Source organism: Copadichromis virginalis, linkage group LG7 (assembly GCF_057382275.1).
Source record: "Copadichromis virginalis isolate Kocher_CV1m ecotype Utaka linkage group LG7, C_Virginalis_male_GT1.1, whole genome shotgun sequence".
NCBI classification, from domain to species: Eukaryota; Metazoa; Chordata; class Actinopteri; order Cichliformes; family Cichlidae; genus Copadichromis; species Copadichromis virginalis.
The window spans coordinates 45,983,408-46,000,955 of NC_140624.1; the positions used below are offsets into that span (position 1 = coordinate 45,983,408).

The following is a 17,548-nucleotide window of genomic DNA, read 5'->3' on the forward strand; positions in this document are numbered from 1 at the left end:
TACAGTGAATCAAGTCCTGTATTGCTGATTGCATTCCAGCTACTGATGACGCACACATTGTGCTTTCAGCCGGTAGGATTTCATGACGCAAACATCTTAAATTTTAAAATGAATGTCATTTGCGTCATTCAGTGCCTTTAAAAAGTATTCGCAACATTTACATTTATATGTTTTACTGCCTCACAGGATTGAGTCAAAGCTGATTTGTAGCCTTTTTAACAGAAGAAAAGTCCTTTTTGTAAGTAAAAAAAGAGAGAGAGAAAGAGAGATGTGTTTTTGAGGAAAGCTTTTAGTTGGCAGAATTACAGCTGTGTAATTCTCTTTCCATTTCTTAGAGGCTGATGTTCCTGTACTCCAAAGCATGTTCAGTGACAGGAAAATTGTGTCTTTTCCCTGACATGTGCTCATCAATCACATTTTCCCAAGTTTTTTTCTGGGATGTCCCTGTGTTTTTATTGTATGGTTTATGCTACACTACTGATCGAAGAAGGTGAAATCTTTTAAATAGAACCTAGTTTTATCTTTTTAACTATGTGCCCTTTAAAACCTTTGCACTATGTCTCTTCCCTTTGTTTGTGTATATTTGGGATAAAAGTCAAATATGTATACAGTGTTCCCCTGTATGTATAGCACTGTGCAAAAGTGCAAGGAGTAAAGAGTAAAAAATTTTAAGTTTTAACAATTTAATTGATTGTATTTAAAAGAAAAGTTGAATGGAATTTCTATCCTTTGTCTCATAAACATTTTTGATCTCGCAGTCTCTTATTTTATGATCAGAACACCTTAACAGAGGTAAGACGAGAGAAAAAGAGAAAATGGGCTCAAGATTTACTCGTACAGAGGAAGATATCAGATTTCTTTAGGCTACACTGTCAGTGTTATTGACCATGCTGGCCGTATTCTATTGGTGCTTCTTTTTTGTCAATCTGGGGAAATCAGAGCGCAGTGGAGTGGGATGAGAAGGGCTACACACATCCACTGAGCTCTTGTGGTGTTGTGTGTGTTTGTGCTGGGTGCAAGAGCATAAATGAATGAATGTCTTTGCAGTAAATAGCCTGTGGATATGGCTATGTAGAGTGGGTGCGTGTATGATGTGTGGGTTGTTTTCCGTGTTGATGCTTTTAGCTAAAAACCTTCTGACATAAAGGCTAAGAGCCACTGATACCTCACCCTCTTCTTTGTCATAATCATAACTACGAAACACAAGCTCAGATCGGTGTATTCTACCTAAAGTACACTAGGTCACAAAATAAAAGTATTTCAGGTTGGAAAGCGTGTTGTTTTTCTTGTTTTTTTCCCCAATAACTCCTTTCATGTTTGTGCTCACTGCAAGAATCCTTTTGTCTGTGTATCTGCTTTTGTATCTTGTACCACTGCTGTAATACTTCTTTTGTATATGCTCTGGCTGTCATCTTTAACACTGCTATTTTTTCCCCCATACTGTATATTGCAGTAAAATGGAACTTCAGAGGTATTTTATATTAAATGCCAAAGTTAAAACACGCTTTCCGATGTTCAAAGTGTATGCATATGTGTGTGAATTCACGTTTAAGTAAAGGAGAAACTATCTGTGTGTGTGTGTGTGTGTGTGTGTGTGTGTGTGTGTGTGTGTGTGTGTGTGTGTGTGTGTGTGTGTGTGTGTGTGTGTGTGTGTGTGTCAAAACAGTGGAATGAAAAGGGTAAATGCGATGTGATTGGTACCTGTGGGTGACAGAACGAACTCAATTTCCAATACAGCGGCTGAATGCAGCCAATCAGTGCTGGGCTGTTGTGTGTAATGGCTCTGGTGCCTTTGGGGACTGAATTCTTAAAAACAACCGTACCGGAGCTTCACTACCATCACTTCCTCTTGATGCTCAACAAAACAGGTACGTAAACAGACATATCCCAAAAAGTTGATTCTGTTCATCTATGCGCAACGTTTTCAGTGGAAGAAACGTTTCATCACTCACCCAAATGAACTCTTCAGTCTCAGCTGCATAATGACGGAAACTGGAACCACTGACTAACAACGAGGCACGAGCTCAGTTTAAAATGTAAATTGACAAGAACACTGATCCACAGTCAGGAATACTATTCACAGAAAATTGGGAAATGACTGCAATCACAGCACTGAAAGATCTACCCTTTTCTTAGTTCAGAGATGGCCGTTCTCTTTTCACATACGCAGCTTCCTTGACTTTCCCGCTCAAACCACCTTTTCTCCCCCGACAAGGATGTAACAACATCATCGCTAAAGGAGTGACATCTGGTCTGTAGGGGTTCAGGCCCAACAAGGCAGCTCTTCTGTGTTGTGCCAAAAGTTGCTTGGTATCCCCAAATTACGGCAATCTCCTCAGCACTTAATCGCGTACATCGTTTTGCTCTTGTGCCAGAGGACCCGATCCTCGGGGCAGAACAATTTTTGGTGTACTGTAGGGTGTTTTCAGGTTTGAAAGCCAGAAAAACATTGTGTTTTTGAGAAAAAAATGCATCTCAGCTGTTGCTAAAACTCCTGACACATAAAGGATCACTAATCTGTGTTGTTTAAGAAGTTGAGGAAACCTGCAGAAACTGAAGAGGTCAGTTGAATGAGCGGCAAACTCTTTCTCCACTCCACAAACACTGTTTGAAAAACTTTCTGGAATATCCTTATCTGGATTATTGAGCAGGCACTGAAACAAAATATAAACACTCAAATGCATAAACGTATGATTGTGATGGAAATGATGGTGCCAAATGAAAGATACCTCACCTACAGTCTGAGTGGCAAGGTCAGCAGTTAAATATGCTGGACAATAAGATTTATAAGCAGAGATTCACATTGAGCGTATGTTTGTAAAGACACTTTTGTCAGAACTCATACTCATACACTTGCTTTTGGGAAAATATGAAAACATCATATTGTGATTCAACCTTAACCAACTGCTTTGATTTTCTTAAACGATAATATAAAACCAAATCATGTTTTAGCTGTCAGGATGCATTTCTGTGAAGAAAACAATTTTTATTAATGCTCTGTGCAGCATGATGTCTTCTAAAACAGAGTTGCTAGTCAGCACGTAGCCGATCTTTCTACTGACCAGAGTTCTCGTCAACCCTCTCCTCCACAGTGTGCTCCTTCTGGTGAACCCACTCGCTGTTGCACTTGAAGTAGATTTGGGTGGCAGGTGTGGCCTTGCAGTACAGGTTAACAGGCTTGTTCTTGACTATGTAGGCCTCCTCTGGTTCCATTAAAAACACGGGCAGCGGCTCTGGGGGGTCTGAGGGGAACGTTTCTGGCAGCTCACCGAGACCAATGAAGTCATCCTCAACTGTGAAGAGAGAAACAAACGAAGAATGGTTAGAAGGAAAGAGAGGACGAAGTGGAGAACAGAAGCCAAAATCCCAAGACAGAAAGTGGGAGGACGGGATGGAAGAGCGGAAAGCAGACAAGAGACAGTGGGACAGTATTATAACCACAGCCTTTGCATGGGATTATCCATGTGCACAGCACACAGTGAAATCCCTATCATTTGATATTTTGGAATGTTTACACAAGTGTATTTTAGAGCGCAGGAAATTCTGTGATTCCTCTCCGGCAATAAGACTGCCTCCTCGGTCTAACCACAATCAGCTACTGCTGAGAAGCGAGCACGGCAGAGCCAATAATGAGAAGCAGAGTTCAGAGGTCGACTCCGAGGAACTGAAATTATAAGCTGATCTATCCGTGTCTCCCATTTTCTCTCGCGCACACACGCTCTTTGCTTTTGTCACTTTCTCGCACACGGGCATGCGAGCACGCACACATGCTCCAGATCTAATGACCTCAGGCTTCTGGCCCATTTTATGCCATTCCTCGGATACTTCTGCAGTAGACAGATATGCTTCCCTGTAATTACAAGTCCCTTTCATCTCCCTGTCTTAAATCACATACACACAACTGCATGTGCATGCACACACAAACATGGAGGGAAGAAAAAAAAAAAAGTGGCACAAATATATGGGTGTACACGCCCACCAAATGAGCCCAGCTAACTTTGTAACTCTTTGAAGAAGGAAGGATGAAGCCTATTGGCCATCCCATTTGTCACCTCCAGATCTGTTCTATTATTACCATCGAACCGGTAGACATTAATTATTCACAAGCGCGAAAGAAAGAAGGCAAAGTAATAGAGACAGAGTTACAGTGGGAAACATAAGGTGAGAGAGGGAGGAACACTGGGAGACACTCAAAGTAACTCAGCCAGACAGACATGGATTGAGTCATTGAAAGAGAGTTGCAGCAGACAGACAGTAACATAGCACAGGAGGACAGAAACAGGAAGGCAGACTGTTCAGATAACAAAATACTTTATCAGCCCATCAGTAATTCTTCCATGTCCTTCTATCTACCTATTTCTCTGTCCTGTGTGGACATGCTGGAGCCTGGTTGTCTGACAGAGGTTGCCTCTTGGATGCTTTGAGAGCACTAAATAATGTCTTGGCTGAGCAGATATCTCCCCATGATGTCTCCCTAATGTTATCTCTCCCTCCATACCTGCCACAGATTGAAGCTGATTGCTAGGAAATGAAAGGGCAGGAGGAGTCAACCAGAAAATGGCCAAAGCCACCTTCAGCAAGGCGGAGGAGGGGTCTGTCTCTGTCCTGTTATGATGCAGGTGAGGTCTTATAAGAACCTGTCCATTTACCATTTGCACATCCTGTTTTGTAGGTGTGTGATTGCATTTCATCAAAAAAGAGTAAGCTTGGATGTGTTTTTTATGGACTTCTAAGCTCCTGCTAATTGAATATAAGCTATAAGTGACCTTTGACCTTTGGGGTTTGTGTTTGTGTACGTGCAATAAAGAGCCACAACAAGACCATTAGTTGTTTTGATTAACTTCCATCATTCGCTATCAATTCAAGAAATAAGCTAAACATTGCGTGGCCTTTCCTCCCATGCATCTTTATGTACTGTAGGTGATGACTCTATAATGTACAAGTCTATTCAAGCAGACCTTGGCTTACACTGTTCTTTTCTGCTCTATCGTCCTCAGTCCACCCACATCCTCAGCCAGGGGACCCTGACCCAGAAACAGGCAAAGAGAGCCAAGGAAACTCATTAAAGACTGTGTTAGCCTTCTTTCACCCTCCATTCCTATTATCTCTCCATCTCTCCCTCTCGCTTCTGGCTCCGTCGCTCTGTCGAACTCTGAGGCAGCGAGCTCTGAAACAGCCATGAAAGCGTGGCTCCCTTACACATAAAGAGACGCGTGTCTCATCTCCTCGCACACATACACCCAGCACAAGCGTTAATGTGCGCGAAGGCACGCACAAACTCGCTTACAGACATTGGACTTCATCAGCTTCCTCAGTGCAAGAAATAATAAATTCAAGTGAATGGAACTAGCCCTGCAGTGAAAAATCAGCCCAGAAATGGGGAAAAAAGAAACATGACAAAATGAAAGACCCTGACTCTTACCAATCATTCTGCTCCCCCTCAACACCCTGCATTAGTAGTTTTATGTTTGTGGCGTACATTTCCCGTATAAGAAACCTATACTCACATTCACTTCCCTGGACAGATTTGTTATTTTCGTTCTTTGAAATGTGACTGGAAAGCTTCTTCCTTGTCACCTACAGCCAGTGAAAGCTGGAAAGCAATGTGAGGCACCGTGCTGTAAGGCGCAAGTGGCTGGAAACTAGCATAGACCGAATGTACAGGTCTACAATGAGCAACCAGGGAAATTAAGAGGACGCATCCAGCGTCGGCCGAGTGCATAAACAAACTATGCACCTCAGTTCACAAAAAGTAGAAAATAAACAGACTGAACTGCAGGAACATTAATCAGGAACACTTGCTTTCTCTGATGTGCAAGGTTTGTTAAAAGGCAACATACAAGGGTCTATTTAAGCAACAACCTGTGTTGGGAGCAATCTGAAATTATATATAAGTGATAAAATTCTTCCTTTCATAAATGTGGGAGGACTTAGTTGGGTTGGGATTAGTCTGACTTGACAGTGTGGACTGATGCTAATTTGTTTTCATGCTTGCATAGTGGTGTGATGATTAGCACTGGTCACCTTGCAGCAAGAAGATCCTGGGTTTAAATCCAGTCTGGGGTCTTTCTATGTGGGCTTCTTCCCCAATTCCAAAGACATTCATTGGTCATTTTGGCTGTGTGTCTTTTTGTGTTAGTCCAGAAAGTGACCTGTCCAGGATGCATCTGCTTATGACAGCTGGGATGGGCATCCACCCACTATAACCCTGAATTGAAGAAGTGCAAGAAAATGGATAGATGGATTGTACTTGGAAGTTAGCCAGTTAATACGCCAGGTTTATTAACACCTCTAACCTGTTCATAGACACGATATGCTTGTGTGTTGATGTAAATTGTCCGTAATCTCTTTAAATACACTTTTTGAATCACGACTGTTTCATGATATAGCCAATTACTGATCCCTGTGTATCGCATTTTGTCAATCACTGCTTAACATCTCAGTACGTTCCACCTTTGCTCCCTCACCGAAACAATGCAGAGGGCAACAAAAGCTCAGACTTTTTCTTTTCCAGTTGGTGATAAAATAGTTTAGATGTTTAGGCACTGGCTTATTAAAAATAATGAGTGCTCGTGACAATGCACAGTTATGTTGTGTAATGGCAAATTGCATATTGCTTCTAAAGACCAAACATGCATTATGAAATACATTTTTAGTGTCACTGTCCTTTTAACAGGAACATTAATATGGCATGCCTCCAGTGTTTGATATGCAATATGGACTTTTCGAAGCATCTGCGATTCTGTAACTTGACTTTAATCAGAAAAAATCGAAATTGCTTTCATATCGAGTGTTTAAAATTTAATGAAATATGTCCTTGCAGCACTTTTATTCAAATTGTATTTTGCTCTGTAATTGGGGTAAGTTTTCCTAATGCATACTGTAACTCTTATTAGTGAATATTTTAAGACTCAAATTGAATATTACTTGAATTTTAGAACAATTTCACAACACAAGAACAAAAAGAATTTTGAAGACAAATGAGCTGCTAAAGAAAAAGAAAACCCTTAAAAATAAGTTTACTGGATGAATGGATACTGCCATTTTGCATCGTCAATGAATTTATTAGGTAGAAGGCACGCTGGTCTGGAAAATGGAAAGACAGATCAGAATTAATCGAATTAATCCGAGATTAGTGAGTGGGAGTGAAGCAAGATAAGAGAAGGTCTTGGCAGTGACTCTCTATTTTGGCTTGAGTTCACTCCAGTAACTGTGGGAGTGCAGCAATATTAAGGGATGTTTACATTTTGGACATGAACAAATCATAGTCAAAACAGGCTCATAGCACTGGCACAACAACATATATTAAGACAGAGTCCCTGAGATAAGAGGTACACTAAAAAAAGAAGTGTTGCATAAATAAATCACAGTTGCACAGAAAAGTGGGAAACCCACATCAGAGAAGAAAGAAAGAAATTCATAATAAATATGAGATCATATTTCGCAACTTCAATGTGGTCAACACTGAGATTTTGCAAACATGTGAGCACTAACCACGTGAAGTTGACCATTTTGGACATGTGATAATCATAATAACAATGTAGGATCAAGTGAATGCTTCAGTTACACAGGCCTAGAAAGCAGTTTACGACTTTATTCTTAGAACCATATCAGGTCCAATATGGCAAATGGTTCTAATGTAATAGAAGCACAACATAACAGGAGAAACCTCTATGCAGTAAGCGCTAAACAGATTGCAAAACCAGCTAAACCAAGAGTGACCAGTTTAATTAGCCAGTGTTTACTTTGCTGGTTATTATTTTGGCGAGTTGATACTGATATTGCCAATATTTTCTTTAACATTTTTTGGCTTAAAATCATGTTACATGGACTTCAGTTGCTCATCCATTGCCCCTTTGACACACACGCACACAGACACACACACTGCAGGCACGTCATGGATTGACAGTTATATTGCAATGCTGCTATCAAACGTTGATGGATGCACTGGAAATGAGTTGGGGTCCAATATCTTGGGCAAGGGCAGTTAGCCATGGATCGAACCACCGACCTGACAGTGGATGACCTGCTCTCTCTCTCTTAAGCCACTGAAGTCACAAAAACTTGTAAAAGCTCTTGTTCTTTTAAATTTTGTGTTTAGGTGCCAGCTGTAGCCAAAGTCAGTTCTTCGCAACAGACACTCTGGATATGTCCAAATCTGGAACCAGGGAGATTTGTGTGGATTTTCTACAGTGAGTAGAAGTAAATGGGATTTCAAAGTAAAACATTGAAACACAATATTACTACAAAATTTCTAGACTAGATGATAGGGCTTCAGTTTTCAAAAACCATTTCTGAAATGCTGAAAATACACTGAAAGGTGTTGTTTACTGATACAGGTGATACTTTTGAGTTTTACATAAAATAAATTCTCATTATACATCTAGAAAATAGCCTGTATTATGTACACTATGTTTGCTGCACATACTATAGAATGAACCGTTTTCCTGCACCGCATGCCTGGTGTGAATATTTGTAAGACCGTATATCTTATATCATATATTGCATGTGAGTGCTTCTGATAACAGCATTTCAATGCTGGGCTGTGACATCACCGTGCAAGATAAGCTGTCTCCATTTTATCTGTACTCAAGCTGATTTATTGTCCCAAAGAAAGCACTGTATCAGTTGGACAATGTTTCCCTTCCATCAGCGGTGAGTCAAGCATGAAAAAGAATGAACACCAACATAAACCTCCTCTCTGTTCATCCCCGTTTTATTCAGATTTGTCCACTCTGCTCTCCTCTCATTCCCTCTTGCCTTCTTCCTTTCACCTTCTTTTCACTCAGCCCTGTCATTCATGTATACATCCCTCGTCCAGATATAGAAAAAAGCTGGTTGGCTTGATCGCTGGACAAGGGTGGAGTTTTACTCGGCGGTGTTTTGCTACTTCGCTATGGGGAAGGACAAGAGGTGCTTTGCATCTGGGTGGTCAAGCAGAATAATAAACCATCCAGCTGTCAAGTCAAGTGAAGCAGGATAAGTAGACTGTCAATCAGATCTCCCAATAAATGTACTTTAAGCACACCTACCCATTATATTGAGTGAACATAAATCTATGGTAATGACTTTCCCCAGTCAATACTTGTTAGTATTGGATTAAGTAAAGACCCATACATCCCACTGGCTCAAAATCGATATGTATGGCTGTTGGTTTAAAAGCAAAATCCTTTAGAAGCTCCATGAGAAATGGGCAGAATAAGTACAGGCTTCCTTCCACTCTGATGTCTCTTTCCAGCTGAGTGCTTTATATACACTCGTGTGTCTACACACATTGTCTGCAGGGTCCCGTCTCACACTTGGCTGCGGCAGGTATTTATTGATTACTGTTAAGGGCCAGTGACCTCTCCCTCGCCCCGTCCTATCGGAGCCTCTCTGCTGAGGCATGCAAAGCACACTCATATATCATCTCTAGGGAATCCTACCATCACACAAACTAGCAGGGGAGGAGAAATGAAAAAAAAGAAAAAGAAAAACAACAACAAGAGATTCCCTAAAAGTCAGCATTGAGCTCAATCAGTTCACTGCACATAGTCATGTCATTGCAGGCTGAAATCACAGCGACCTGGAGGCAGAGTTCACGTATACCAAATAAACAGAATGAATAATTAAATGTGCTCAGTATAGCAAACCCCAATTCATGGGTTTTATCTTTACCGGCGCATGTGATGTAATTGGAAAAATTAATGCGCAAACTGAGTTGGGCCACTGTGGTAAAGTACAAACACGCAGCTGAAAAATACCGGAATATTAAAGAATGGGAGAAAAAGAGATGCACATGTAAAGTTTGCACAATAATCAGCTTCCTAAACTTTTCCACAGCTTCCTCTGTGACTTATAAGTGGCCAGATAGGTGGAGAATAAAAAAACAATATTAAAAAATGCAAAAAATAAATCAGCAAATGCTGATTGTGGGTTTTTTTTTTGTTGTTTGTTTGTTTTGTTTTTTGGGAGGACAGACCCACTTCTGTCTTTGTGACTTTGCACATGCAATCATGTCTTTCTCACTGTTGGCGTTTACATGTTCTCTCCGATCATTATCCCCGACCTTCACTTGGTTCTCTCTGGCTGCACTCTGGCAGGAAGCAGCTGGCGGTTGCCAGGGTCATGCTAGGCCTTGGTCACTGCCTGTCCAGTTGCATGATGGTGCCAGAAAAGACTAGGTCAAAGCATCATAATTATCAAGGTTCACCATTTCATTTTTTTAAACACATTTTCACTGCCCCAAAAACTATATTTTGATGGAATAGAAGACTAAATTGAAATTTTTAGATCAACACATTTTTAAATATTACTGCCTGTGGTTGAAAACACACTGTGTGCCAGTCAAGCAGTTAATCTGGTCAGACTAGCTGGTAATAGAAATGAAATGATGGATTGAAGACTAGAAACTGCTCTATGTTTCTCAAACCAAATGTAATTCTATTAATTAATAATTATTCAGTTACGTGATAGGAGACACTAAAGAGGTGAGAAGAAGCACGAGAGAAGCCAGAGACCTCGACAAACGAGATAGGTGAGCGATCTTTTTAAACTAAAGAAAGCAGTTTATTCAGCGTTCATCCAACGTCTGCTTATGAGATTTTTCCCTTTACAAGTGGGAACATGAACACTGAAAAGTAACTAGGAAAAAACAAGGAAAAAAACAAGACAATTAAAATTTATGTGTAAAGACCAATAGTTTCAATTCAGTGAGCAAGTGGTTGAATTGCTTTGATGCATAAACGAGTACGACTATTGGCAATTAAAGCCCATTTAGATGATTTATGTTTCTCCTCTTTATTCTTTTATAATGTTTGAGAATGTGTTTGCATTCACACTTGTTGTCTTACAACCTTAAAGTTGCCATTAACTTAATGCATGACCAACATTTTACATATTTAATTTCATTTTGGGGTGTTATTTTAGCTCCCCTATCCTTATGTGTCACATTCTCTGTTTTTCTATTGCTTTTTCTAAATGTTTTTTTCTCCTCAGTCTCCTGCAGTTACGATTACCTTCTCATTGGATACAATATGCTCCCCATCCACCCCCCTTTCCCTCCCGCATGTGCTCATGGATGAAAAGTCATTTCGGTGCTTGATTGGAGAATGATGCTGCTACTTAGAGAGTCAGTCCATCAGCACTGAGGGAGGAGAGCGCAAGGAGACAGAGAAAAGCTCTGGAGGAGAAGTGGCTCCCTGGGGCGTTGTAGCTGTGATGGGTGAGCTGTCAAACGCCCCATTGTCCAAATTACCCAGCAAGCACCATGCCGCCACCCAGGACTAATTTATGGTGCAGCAAGGCACGGCACATACATTGCTTTCTGAGTTTACGGGAGAGAAAAAGAGAGGAAAAAGGTGTAAGGAACAAGTGGGCTGTTCAACCTAACCCATTCCAAAGAGGTACAGCGGGGGTTCAAACACAGACAGTACAACACAAACCCCAATTAACTTCACACAGGATGGGTATTTGCCATCTTTATGCTTCAAGTCCTCAATGACAGGTGTCAATATGAATATGTGTCATGCTCCCGCGCCTCCATGCCCACCCACAACTCGAGCACTTGCATTCACTGATGCACAAACACTTAAATGATGTTTTAAAGCAGCCATTGCATACATAAGCCCCATTGCTTGGCTTCACTTGCAGACATAACGACTGGTCCTTTTATCGCAAAAATGGCAAGCCTATTCACTTGTCACATGTCACACCCCTGGGTGCCCGAAACCAGACAGGGCCATCACCCTACCCCATACTGACCAGCGGGCCATGGAGTGGAGCTGTGCTTGTCAGAAGGAGACGCGCTGCACTCTCTGACCCCTCACTGTGCCCAACGCCTTGATGCGATGCCTCTACTTGGCTAATTGGCCCATAGCAGTAGGCAGCCTGTTTCTGCCACTAGCAAAAGGCCAAAAGGGCAGACATACAAACAAAAGATGACAACAGATGCACAGGATCATCTCATTAAAAAAAAAAAACTATGATCAGAATAAGCTACACAACTTATCAACAACATAAACTCTGGAGAAATTAATTGTGCATGCAAGAAAGTGTCAGCAAAATAATCTCATTTACATTTGTTTTTGCATTTGACATTTGGGCATTTGTTTTAAACGTAGCCATAAAGCGGTTCAGAGGATTTCTCAAATACCTCACATCAGCTTTAGAAGTGGTTTACCAATGTACCCGTGTCTTCAAAAAGACAGTGAGAGAAATCTTACGCCTTTCACCACCAGTGTAGACTGTCTTCACACTGGAGAAGAGCTGCTCATCAAAGAAAATTAACAGTAACAAACTCATTTTCAGCACTAAATTAGACTCCTGAAAAGACATGAGTACCGATAAGTAGAAGCTGCCAATCTGCTCATGAGCTACACTTCAATATTTGTCCTGTGTATATCAAAACATACATACATCTGCTATACATGAATTAATTACTCTTATGGCCTTTTGTTACTTGCATGTAAAGCTCAAGAATTGTCCATTTTTCAAACTCCTTCAACCTTGCCTTAGTGTAAAGCCATTGATAATTTGGACATATGCATACAAAGAGATTAGTGTGATTTCAGCAGATTTTTGAAAGCAGAGTGTTTATTATACCATGTCTTTCTGCTTTGAATTACACCGCTCCTCTACTGTGCAGCAATCAGCTGAAGATGACACGTGACACTGCAAATACATTCAAAAGTTCTGAGTGGAGGACTTCTAAATGTAAATCATTTGTATTATATTATATAGACATTAAGACTCAAATTGAATTTTTGTGTATTTTTCTATGGATTCACAAAGCAATAGCGGTACCATTGATACAAGACAGCAAGGTTAGAGAAGACATAACAGCGATATACAGGTGTAGCGATGAGGATCGTAACTGCGTAACTACATAGAATCAAGACAAGGCAACCATCTCATCATTTCTCAGTGATGTGTTCTCATTTTATATGCCTTCCTCACACATATATTCTAAAGCACTCGAATGTCCAACCTCACAAAAATCCCTAGCAGCACTTTATCTGAAGGACATTACAGACTGGAAGTGTGTCAGAAAGTGTGAGACACCATCCCCAGAGCATAGTCTATTCTGCACGTCTGTCACAGAATCTGGCTGCCTGCTTATTCCTCTGAGATGCACGGGCACATAGAGCCCTCATGCCCACATCAACCTAAATCTTATTCTCACCATCTCGTCAATCAAACTGCAAAGTGAGAAACCATAAAGAGACATACGGTGCCTTGAAAAGTTCTCTCTCTCTCTTTTTTAATGTTCTCTCCACAATTGTGCCTTCTACTGTGTTCCCAGGCCTACCGCTGAGCTGAGGATTTGTGTATTTTGACCTGCAGCCATCTACTAAAGACCTCAGATATGATGGGAAATGAGAAGATCAGGATTTGTTATGCGCCGTAATATACCAAACATGGGTGTATGCTCTAATGCGGGCTTTGATAGTCTAACCATGGGTGTGTATGTGGGTGTGTTTGTGTGTGGAGGGGTGAAGTATGCGTTTGCATGTGTGTACATGTGTCTTTGTGTGATGGCTGAATTAATGTGACAAGGCAGATGTAATGCAGAATCATAAATCTTAGCCCCGGGATCACTAGAGGGAGAGCAGGAGGTGATATATTAAAGGGCAGAAACGCGCACACACCCACACGCACAAATGCCGCCGTTATGATGCTGATAATAAAAACAAGAAGCCGACCGCAATAGCCAGCTAATAGACATGACTCCGCATCTAGGCCTAAGGGCGATGACATGCACACACACATGCAAGTGACACCAGATACACACCGAGAGCACAAAACACAAACTCTATCCGCTTTTCCAGCAATTTATTATGCCGCTTTGGGCCTAACAGCTCAAGTGTTAGATATGGCTGTAATACTGTTAAAATCTTAATACTGTTACACAAGCTCGCTGTTGTACAACATGCTAATTCTTTATTTACAGTGCAGAGAGCATTAGATGGCAGTAAAAAAAAAAAAAATTGCAACAGTGCTTCTGTCGAGAAAACTGCAACCACTCACTTTATCAAAAACACAGATGAAGCCAGCAAGTGTTACTATAAGTTCTAAAAAGCCTCAGTCGCAAAAGAAGACTGACCAGCTGATCAGTTATCAGAGTGTGTCCCAACAGTCTGCTCAACAAAATCTGACAGCTGTCACCATCGACTCACTTGCTTTTATGCTGTAAAAAAGTATTAGCCACTACAAATCCATCTTGTGCTTCCAGATACATGACTGCCTGATCCAAAGACAATAAATGTCATTCACTTATAATATAAAGGCTGATTTTTCTATGTTTCAAGCTTTATTCCTATAGAAATATCTATAAACTATATAGATAAACTATCTATATTATGCACACATACAGTAGGCTGGTTTAGCTACGAACACAATCCCCCTCTGAATTTAAGCAATAATTAATGCATTTCTACTTTTCTTCAGCATTTCTGACAACAATTCATATTCAACTTGAATTTACAGTCAAAAACTTACATCTCAGCAGGCCTGCAGCATATTTGCTCTTCCACGTAGATTAAGCGTGTTATTTTAAAAATGCTGAATTCGTTCGAACAAGAGGAGCTGCACAGCAACACAGTCAGAATTGCAGCTTGTTTGGCTGCTTTACAAATAGTTCTGCGGTGCAGAATTTTTCCATTGTATTTCCGTACCGCTAGTGTGTCCTCCTGCATGCTTATTTAAGGGTAGCCAGGACGCTTGCTGGGCTTACGCCTAAAAAGAAAAGGGCTTTGTAAGCATTCGAGGGTAATTGCACCACGCTGGTTTCTGCACACAGGCTACATTACATACATGTGTAATTACTGTAGGATTGGTGACTGTGTAGTTTTTGGGTGTGCCAACACCCATTAGCTCACATGCACTTAGATCCATTTGGACTCCCTTACATGCAAAGCCCTGGCAAAATTGGTTTAAACAGCCCATGATGATTATGAAAATGAATCAGCCCATTTCATACTGTTCCATTCCCTTGCAATAACATCTTGAATGATCCTCTGTATCCTTGCTTACTCAAATATCAAGTAATGAATCATTTCTATACAATCCCTGCCTTATGATCCAATGAATGCTTCTATAGGTGGTAGAGCAGGCTTAAAGATGGAGTGACAGTGAGGAATCTGCAGTAATTATGGCGCTACTTCATTGTATAACAGACACAGACAAAAGTGGACATGTGATGCCAGTGCTGCACACTCATAAACCATGCCACTATGCTGCTATGACCCTGACCAAACCTGGTATCACAGGATCATATCCTGACTGCTTCCATATCCGGCTGAGATAGATTGCAGTTCACATCTGGAAACAGAGTGCATCTGAAATATATCTTGACTGACTACTTCAGATCAGATTCTGCTGCCCTGGTCAATTTTCATTTTGATTTATTTATTTATTTCACTGTGAGAAGAGAAACTGCATACGGATTCAAACCAACCCAGACAAGTTTCCATAAAGCCAGAAGGGAAAGTTTGAGGGAGAAATATGAGATTTCAAATCAAGATGTGAAAATAGAGAATGAAAAAAAGCTAACTAAACGCTAAGACTTTAGTTTCTCTGCTTGGGAACTATGTCTAGTCACACAAATGTGACAAGACATCTCACAGAGATGAGACCCATCTCCATATGGTGGTCCCATGCACCTTCAACTATATGAGACTACATGTCGTATCTTGACAAGTATGCTTGTGTTTAGAGTCGTCCACTTTTGACTCGAGCTACAGACACAAACCCACAAGCGCGGAGACACATGTAAGTAAAACAAGAATAACGGCCAGAGGCTCACAGGTATTCGATACATGAAAATATTATGAGGCATTTGCTATTGCCTTCGCTTCTGAACCCAGTTGAACATCTATGGGGAATTTTGGACTGGCTTGTTAGCTTCGTCCTCCGCCGCCATCTAAACACCAAGCAGTACTTCACTAGAGCTCCAAAGACTGAAAGTGTTCTGCTGGCAGCAGAATAAGAAATGATCTATTCCACTGAAACACTGTACATAAACAAGAACACGTAACAGAAATAACACACTGCCCAGCAACCTGTGTTTCACACACGCGCGTGCACGCATACACACACACACATACACACACTCACTCACGCACAGACATCACACCTGTTAATGGATGTGTTAAGAGGAAAAGACAGTTGGTAAGAGGGCAGGCAGATATTTGGTGCGTGTTTGTTTTGTGTGAGTGTGTGTGTTTGCGTACGTGTATGTGTGTGCGATGGGTGGCGGTGATGGAGGTGGGGGGGTGACTCCATTAGGCAATCACACACCCTGCTCCGCTCACCAGGGGACTACTGTCAGCCTGTGATTTTGCCCTGTACCCCTCCCAGCTCTCTGCTGCTCACTGCTGAAATAGGTCAACCACATATAATGGAGGGGCAATGAGGAGTAAGTATGCACTCCCCCAAGCCTCCATCTCCCCATGTCCCTTTACACTACCCCACCCGTTGCTTCTGCCATGCCCGCAATAGAAAAGCAAGCCATGGCACCCCACAGACAAGCAGAAACCAGCTGGGGAGAGAAAGCCAAAGACAGCCACAACATGCCGACCTCGCAGCCACAACACTCGTTTACACAGCCACGCTTGAGCAGAGCAGATTCCTGGCATCTCATGTGGAATACGCACATTTACGAGACAAATCTGTAGCATTGGCTTAAAAAGTTAATCTCTGCAAAATTAAATGAGAACGGGGAGGGGAAATGGGGAAAAATCTAATAATGGATATTGTGTGTATTGTTTGGAAATGTTTGCAAACACAAGACGGTTCATCACTGTCACTCCCCAAGGAAGCACGAGACTGAAAAATATCTTTACAGGGACTGCATTATTTCAACATTAAGTTGGCAGTGAATTTAATGGTCATGGGGAGCTTGTGAAAAAGAAAACTTGAATAATGTCTTCTGTGGCTCTGGGGAGATTTTAGCCAAGTCTGAGAAAATAAATCAAGTGGAAGCATCCAGGTATCACAGCCTGGAAATTTACAGATAATGTCATTCAACATATGAGTTGAATTATGTGTTGAATTCATAGACTGTAGATAAAAGATGGATGTAGGCACTCTAAAGTCACTGACTGGATCTTGAAGTCTTTAAGCTGAGCATTTGGAAGCGTCTGCCCAAAGCATGTGGACTAAAACTGGTCAAATAATGCATCTCTAAGGCACCTCTGTACTGGCTTTACTTTTCAGATCAGGAAGCTACATCAGTCTTCTAATTCTTTATTACCAAACTCTCATTTGCAGATCTATTTCAAAAATGCTGGTAAAATTGAAACCAAATAAGTTAGAGCAATAATCCTTTTTACCATGCAAAACTGGATGAGTATATCACACATTCAATGTGTCCCAGACTGTTGTTTTCTTCTACTAACACAGAAATTTTGCAGAACTCAAGCGAAAAGTGAGAGCAACAACAAAAACTTCATAATCCAATTATAGGTGCTTTATTGATCTAATCAGCTGTTCACAGCAGATAAATTATACATCATCAGGTTGTCAGGATAGACCATCACGTGTTTTTGTGCGTACAACTAACTGTAAC

The 17,548-nt window shown here is 41.1% G+C and overlaps 1 protein-coding gene across 3 annotated transcripts in view; it reads right to left on the minus strand.

The window, feature by feature from the left end:
- unc5cb (unc-5 netrin receptor Cb) overlaps positions 1-17,548 on the minus strand; it is a 129,245-nt gene that overhangs the window by 61,286 nt on the left and 50,411 nt on the right. For all 3 annotated transcript variants that reach the window (XM_085463730.1, XM_085463729.1, XM_085463728.1), the window contains exon 2: positions 3,063-3,293. In XM_085463730.1, the coding sequence (XP_085319856.1) occupies positions 3,063-3,293 (231 nt within the window). The remainder of the gene's footprint in view (positions 1-3,062; positions 3,294-17,548) is intronic.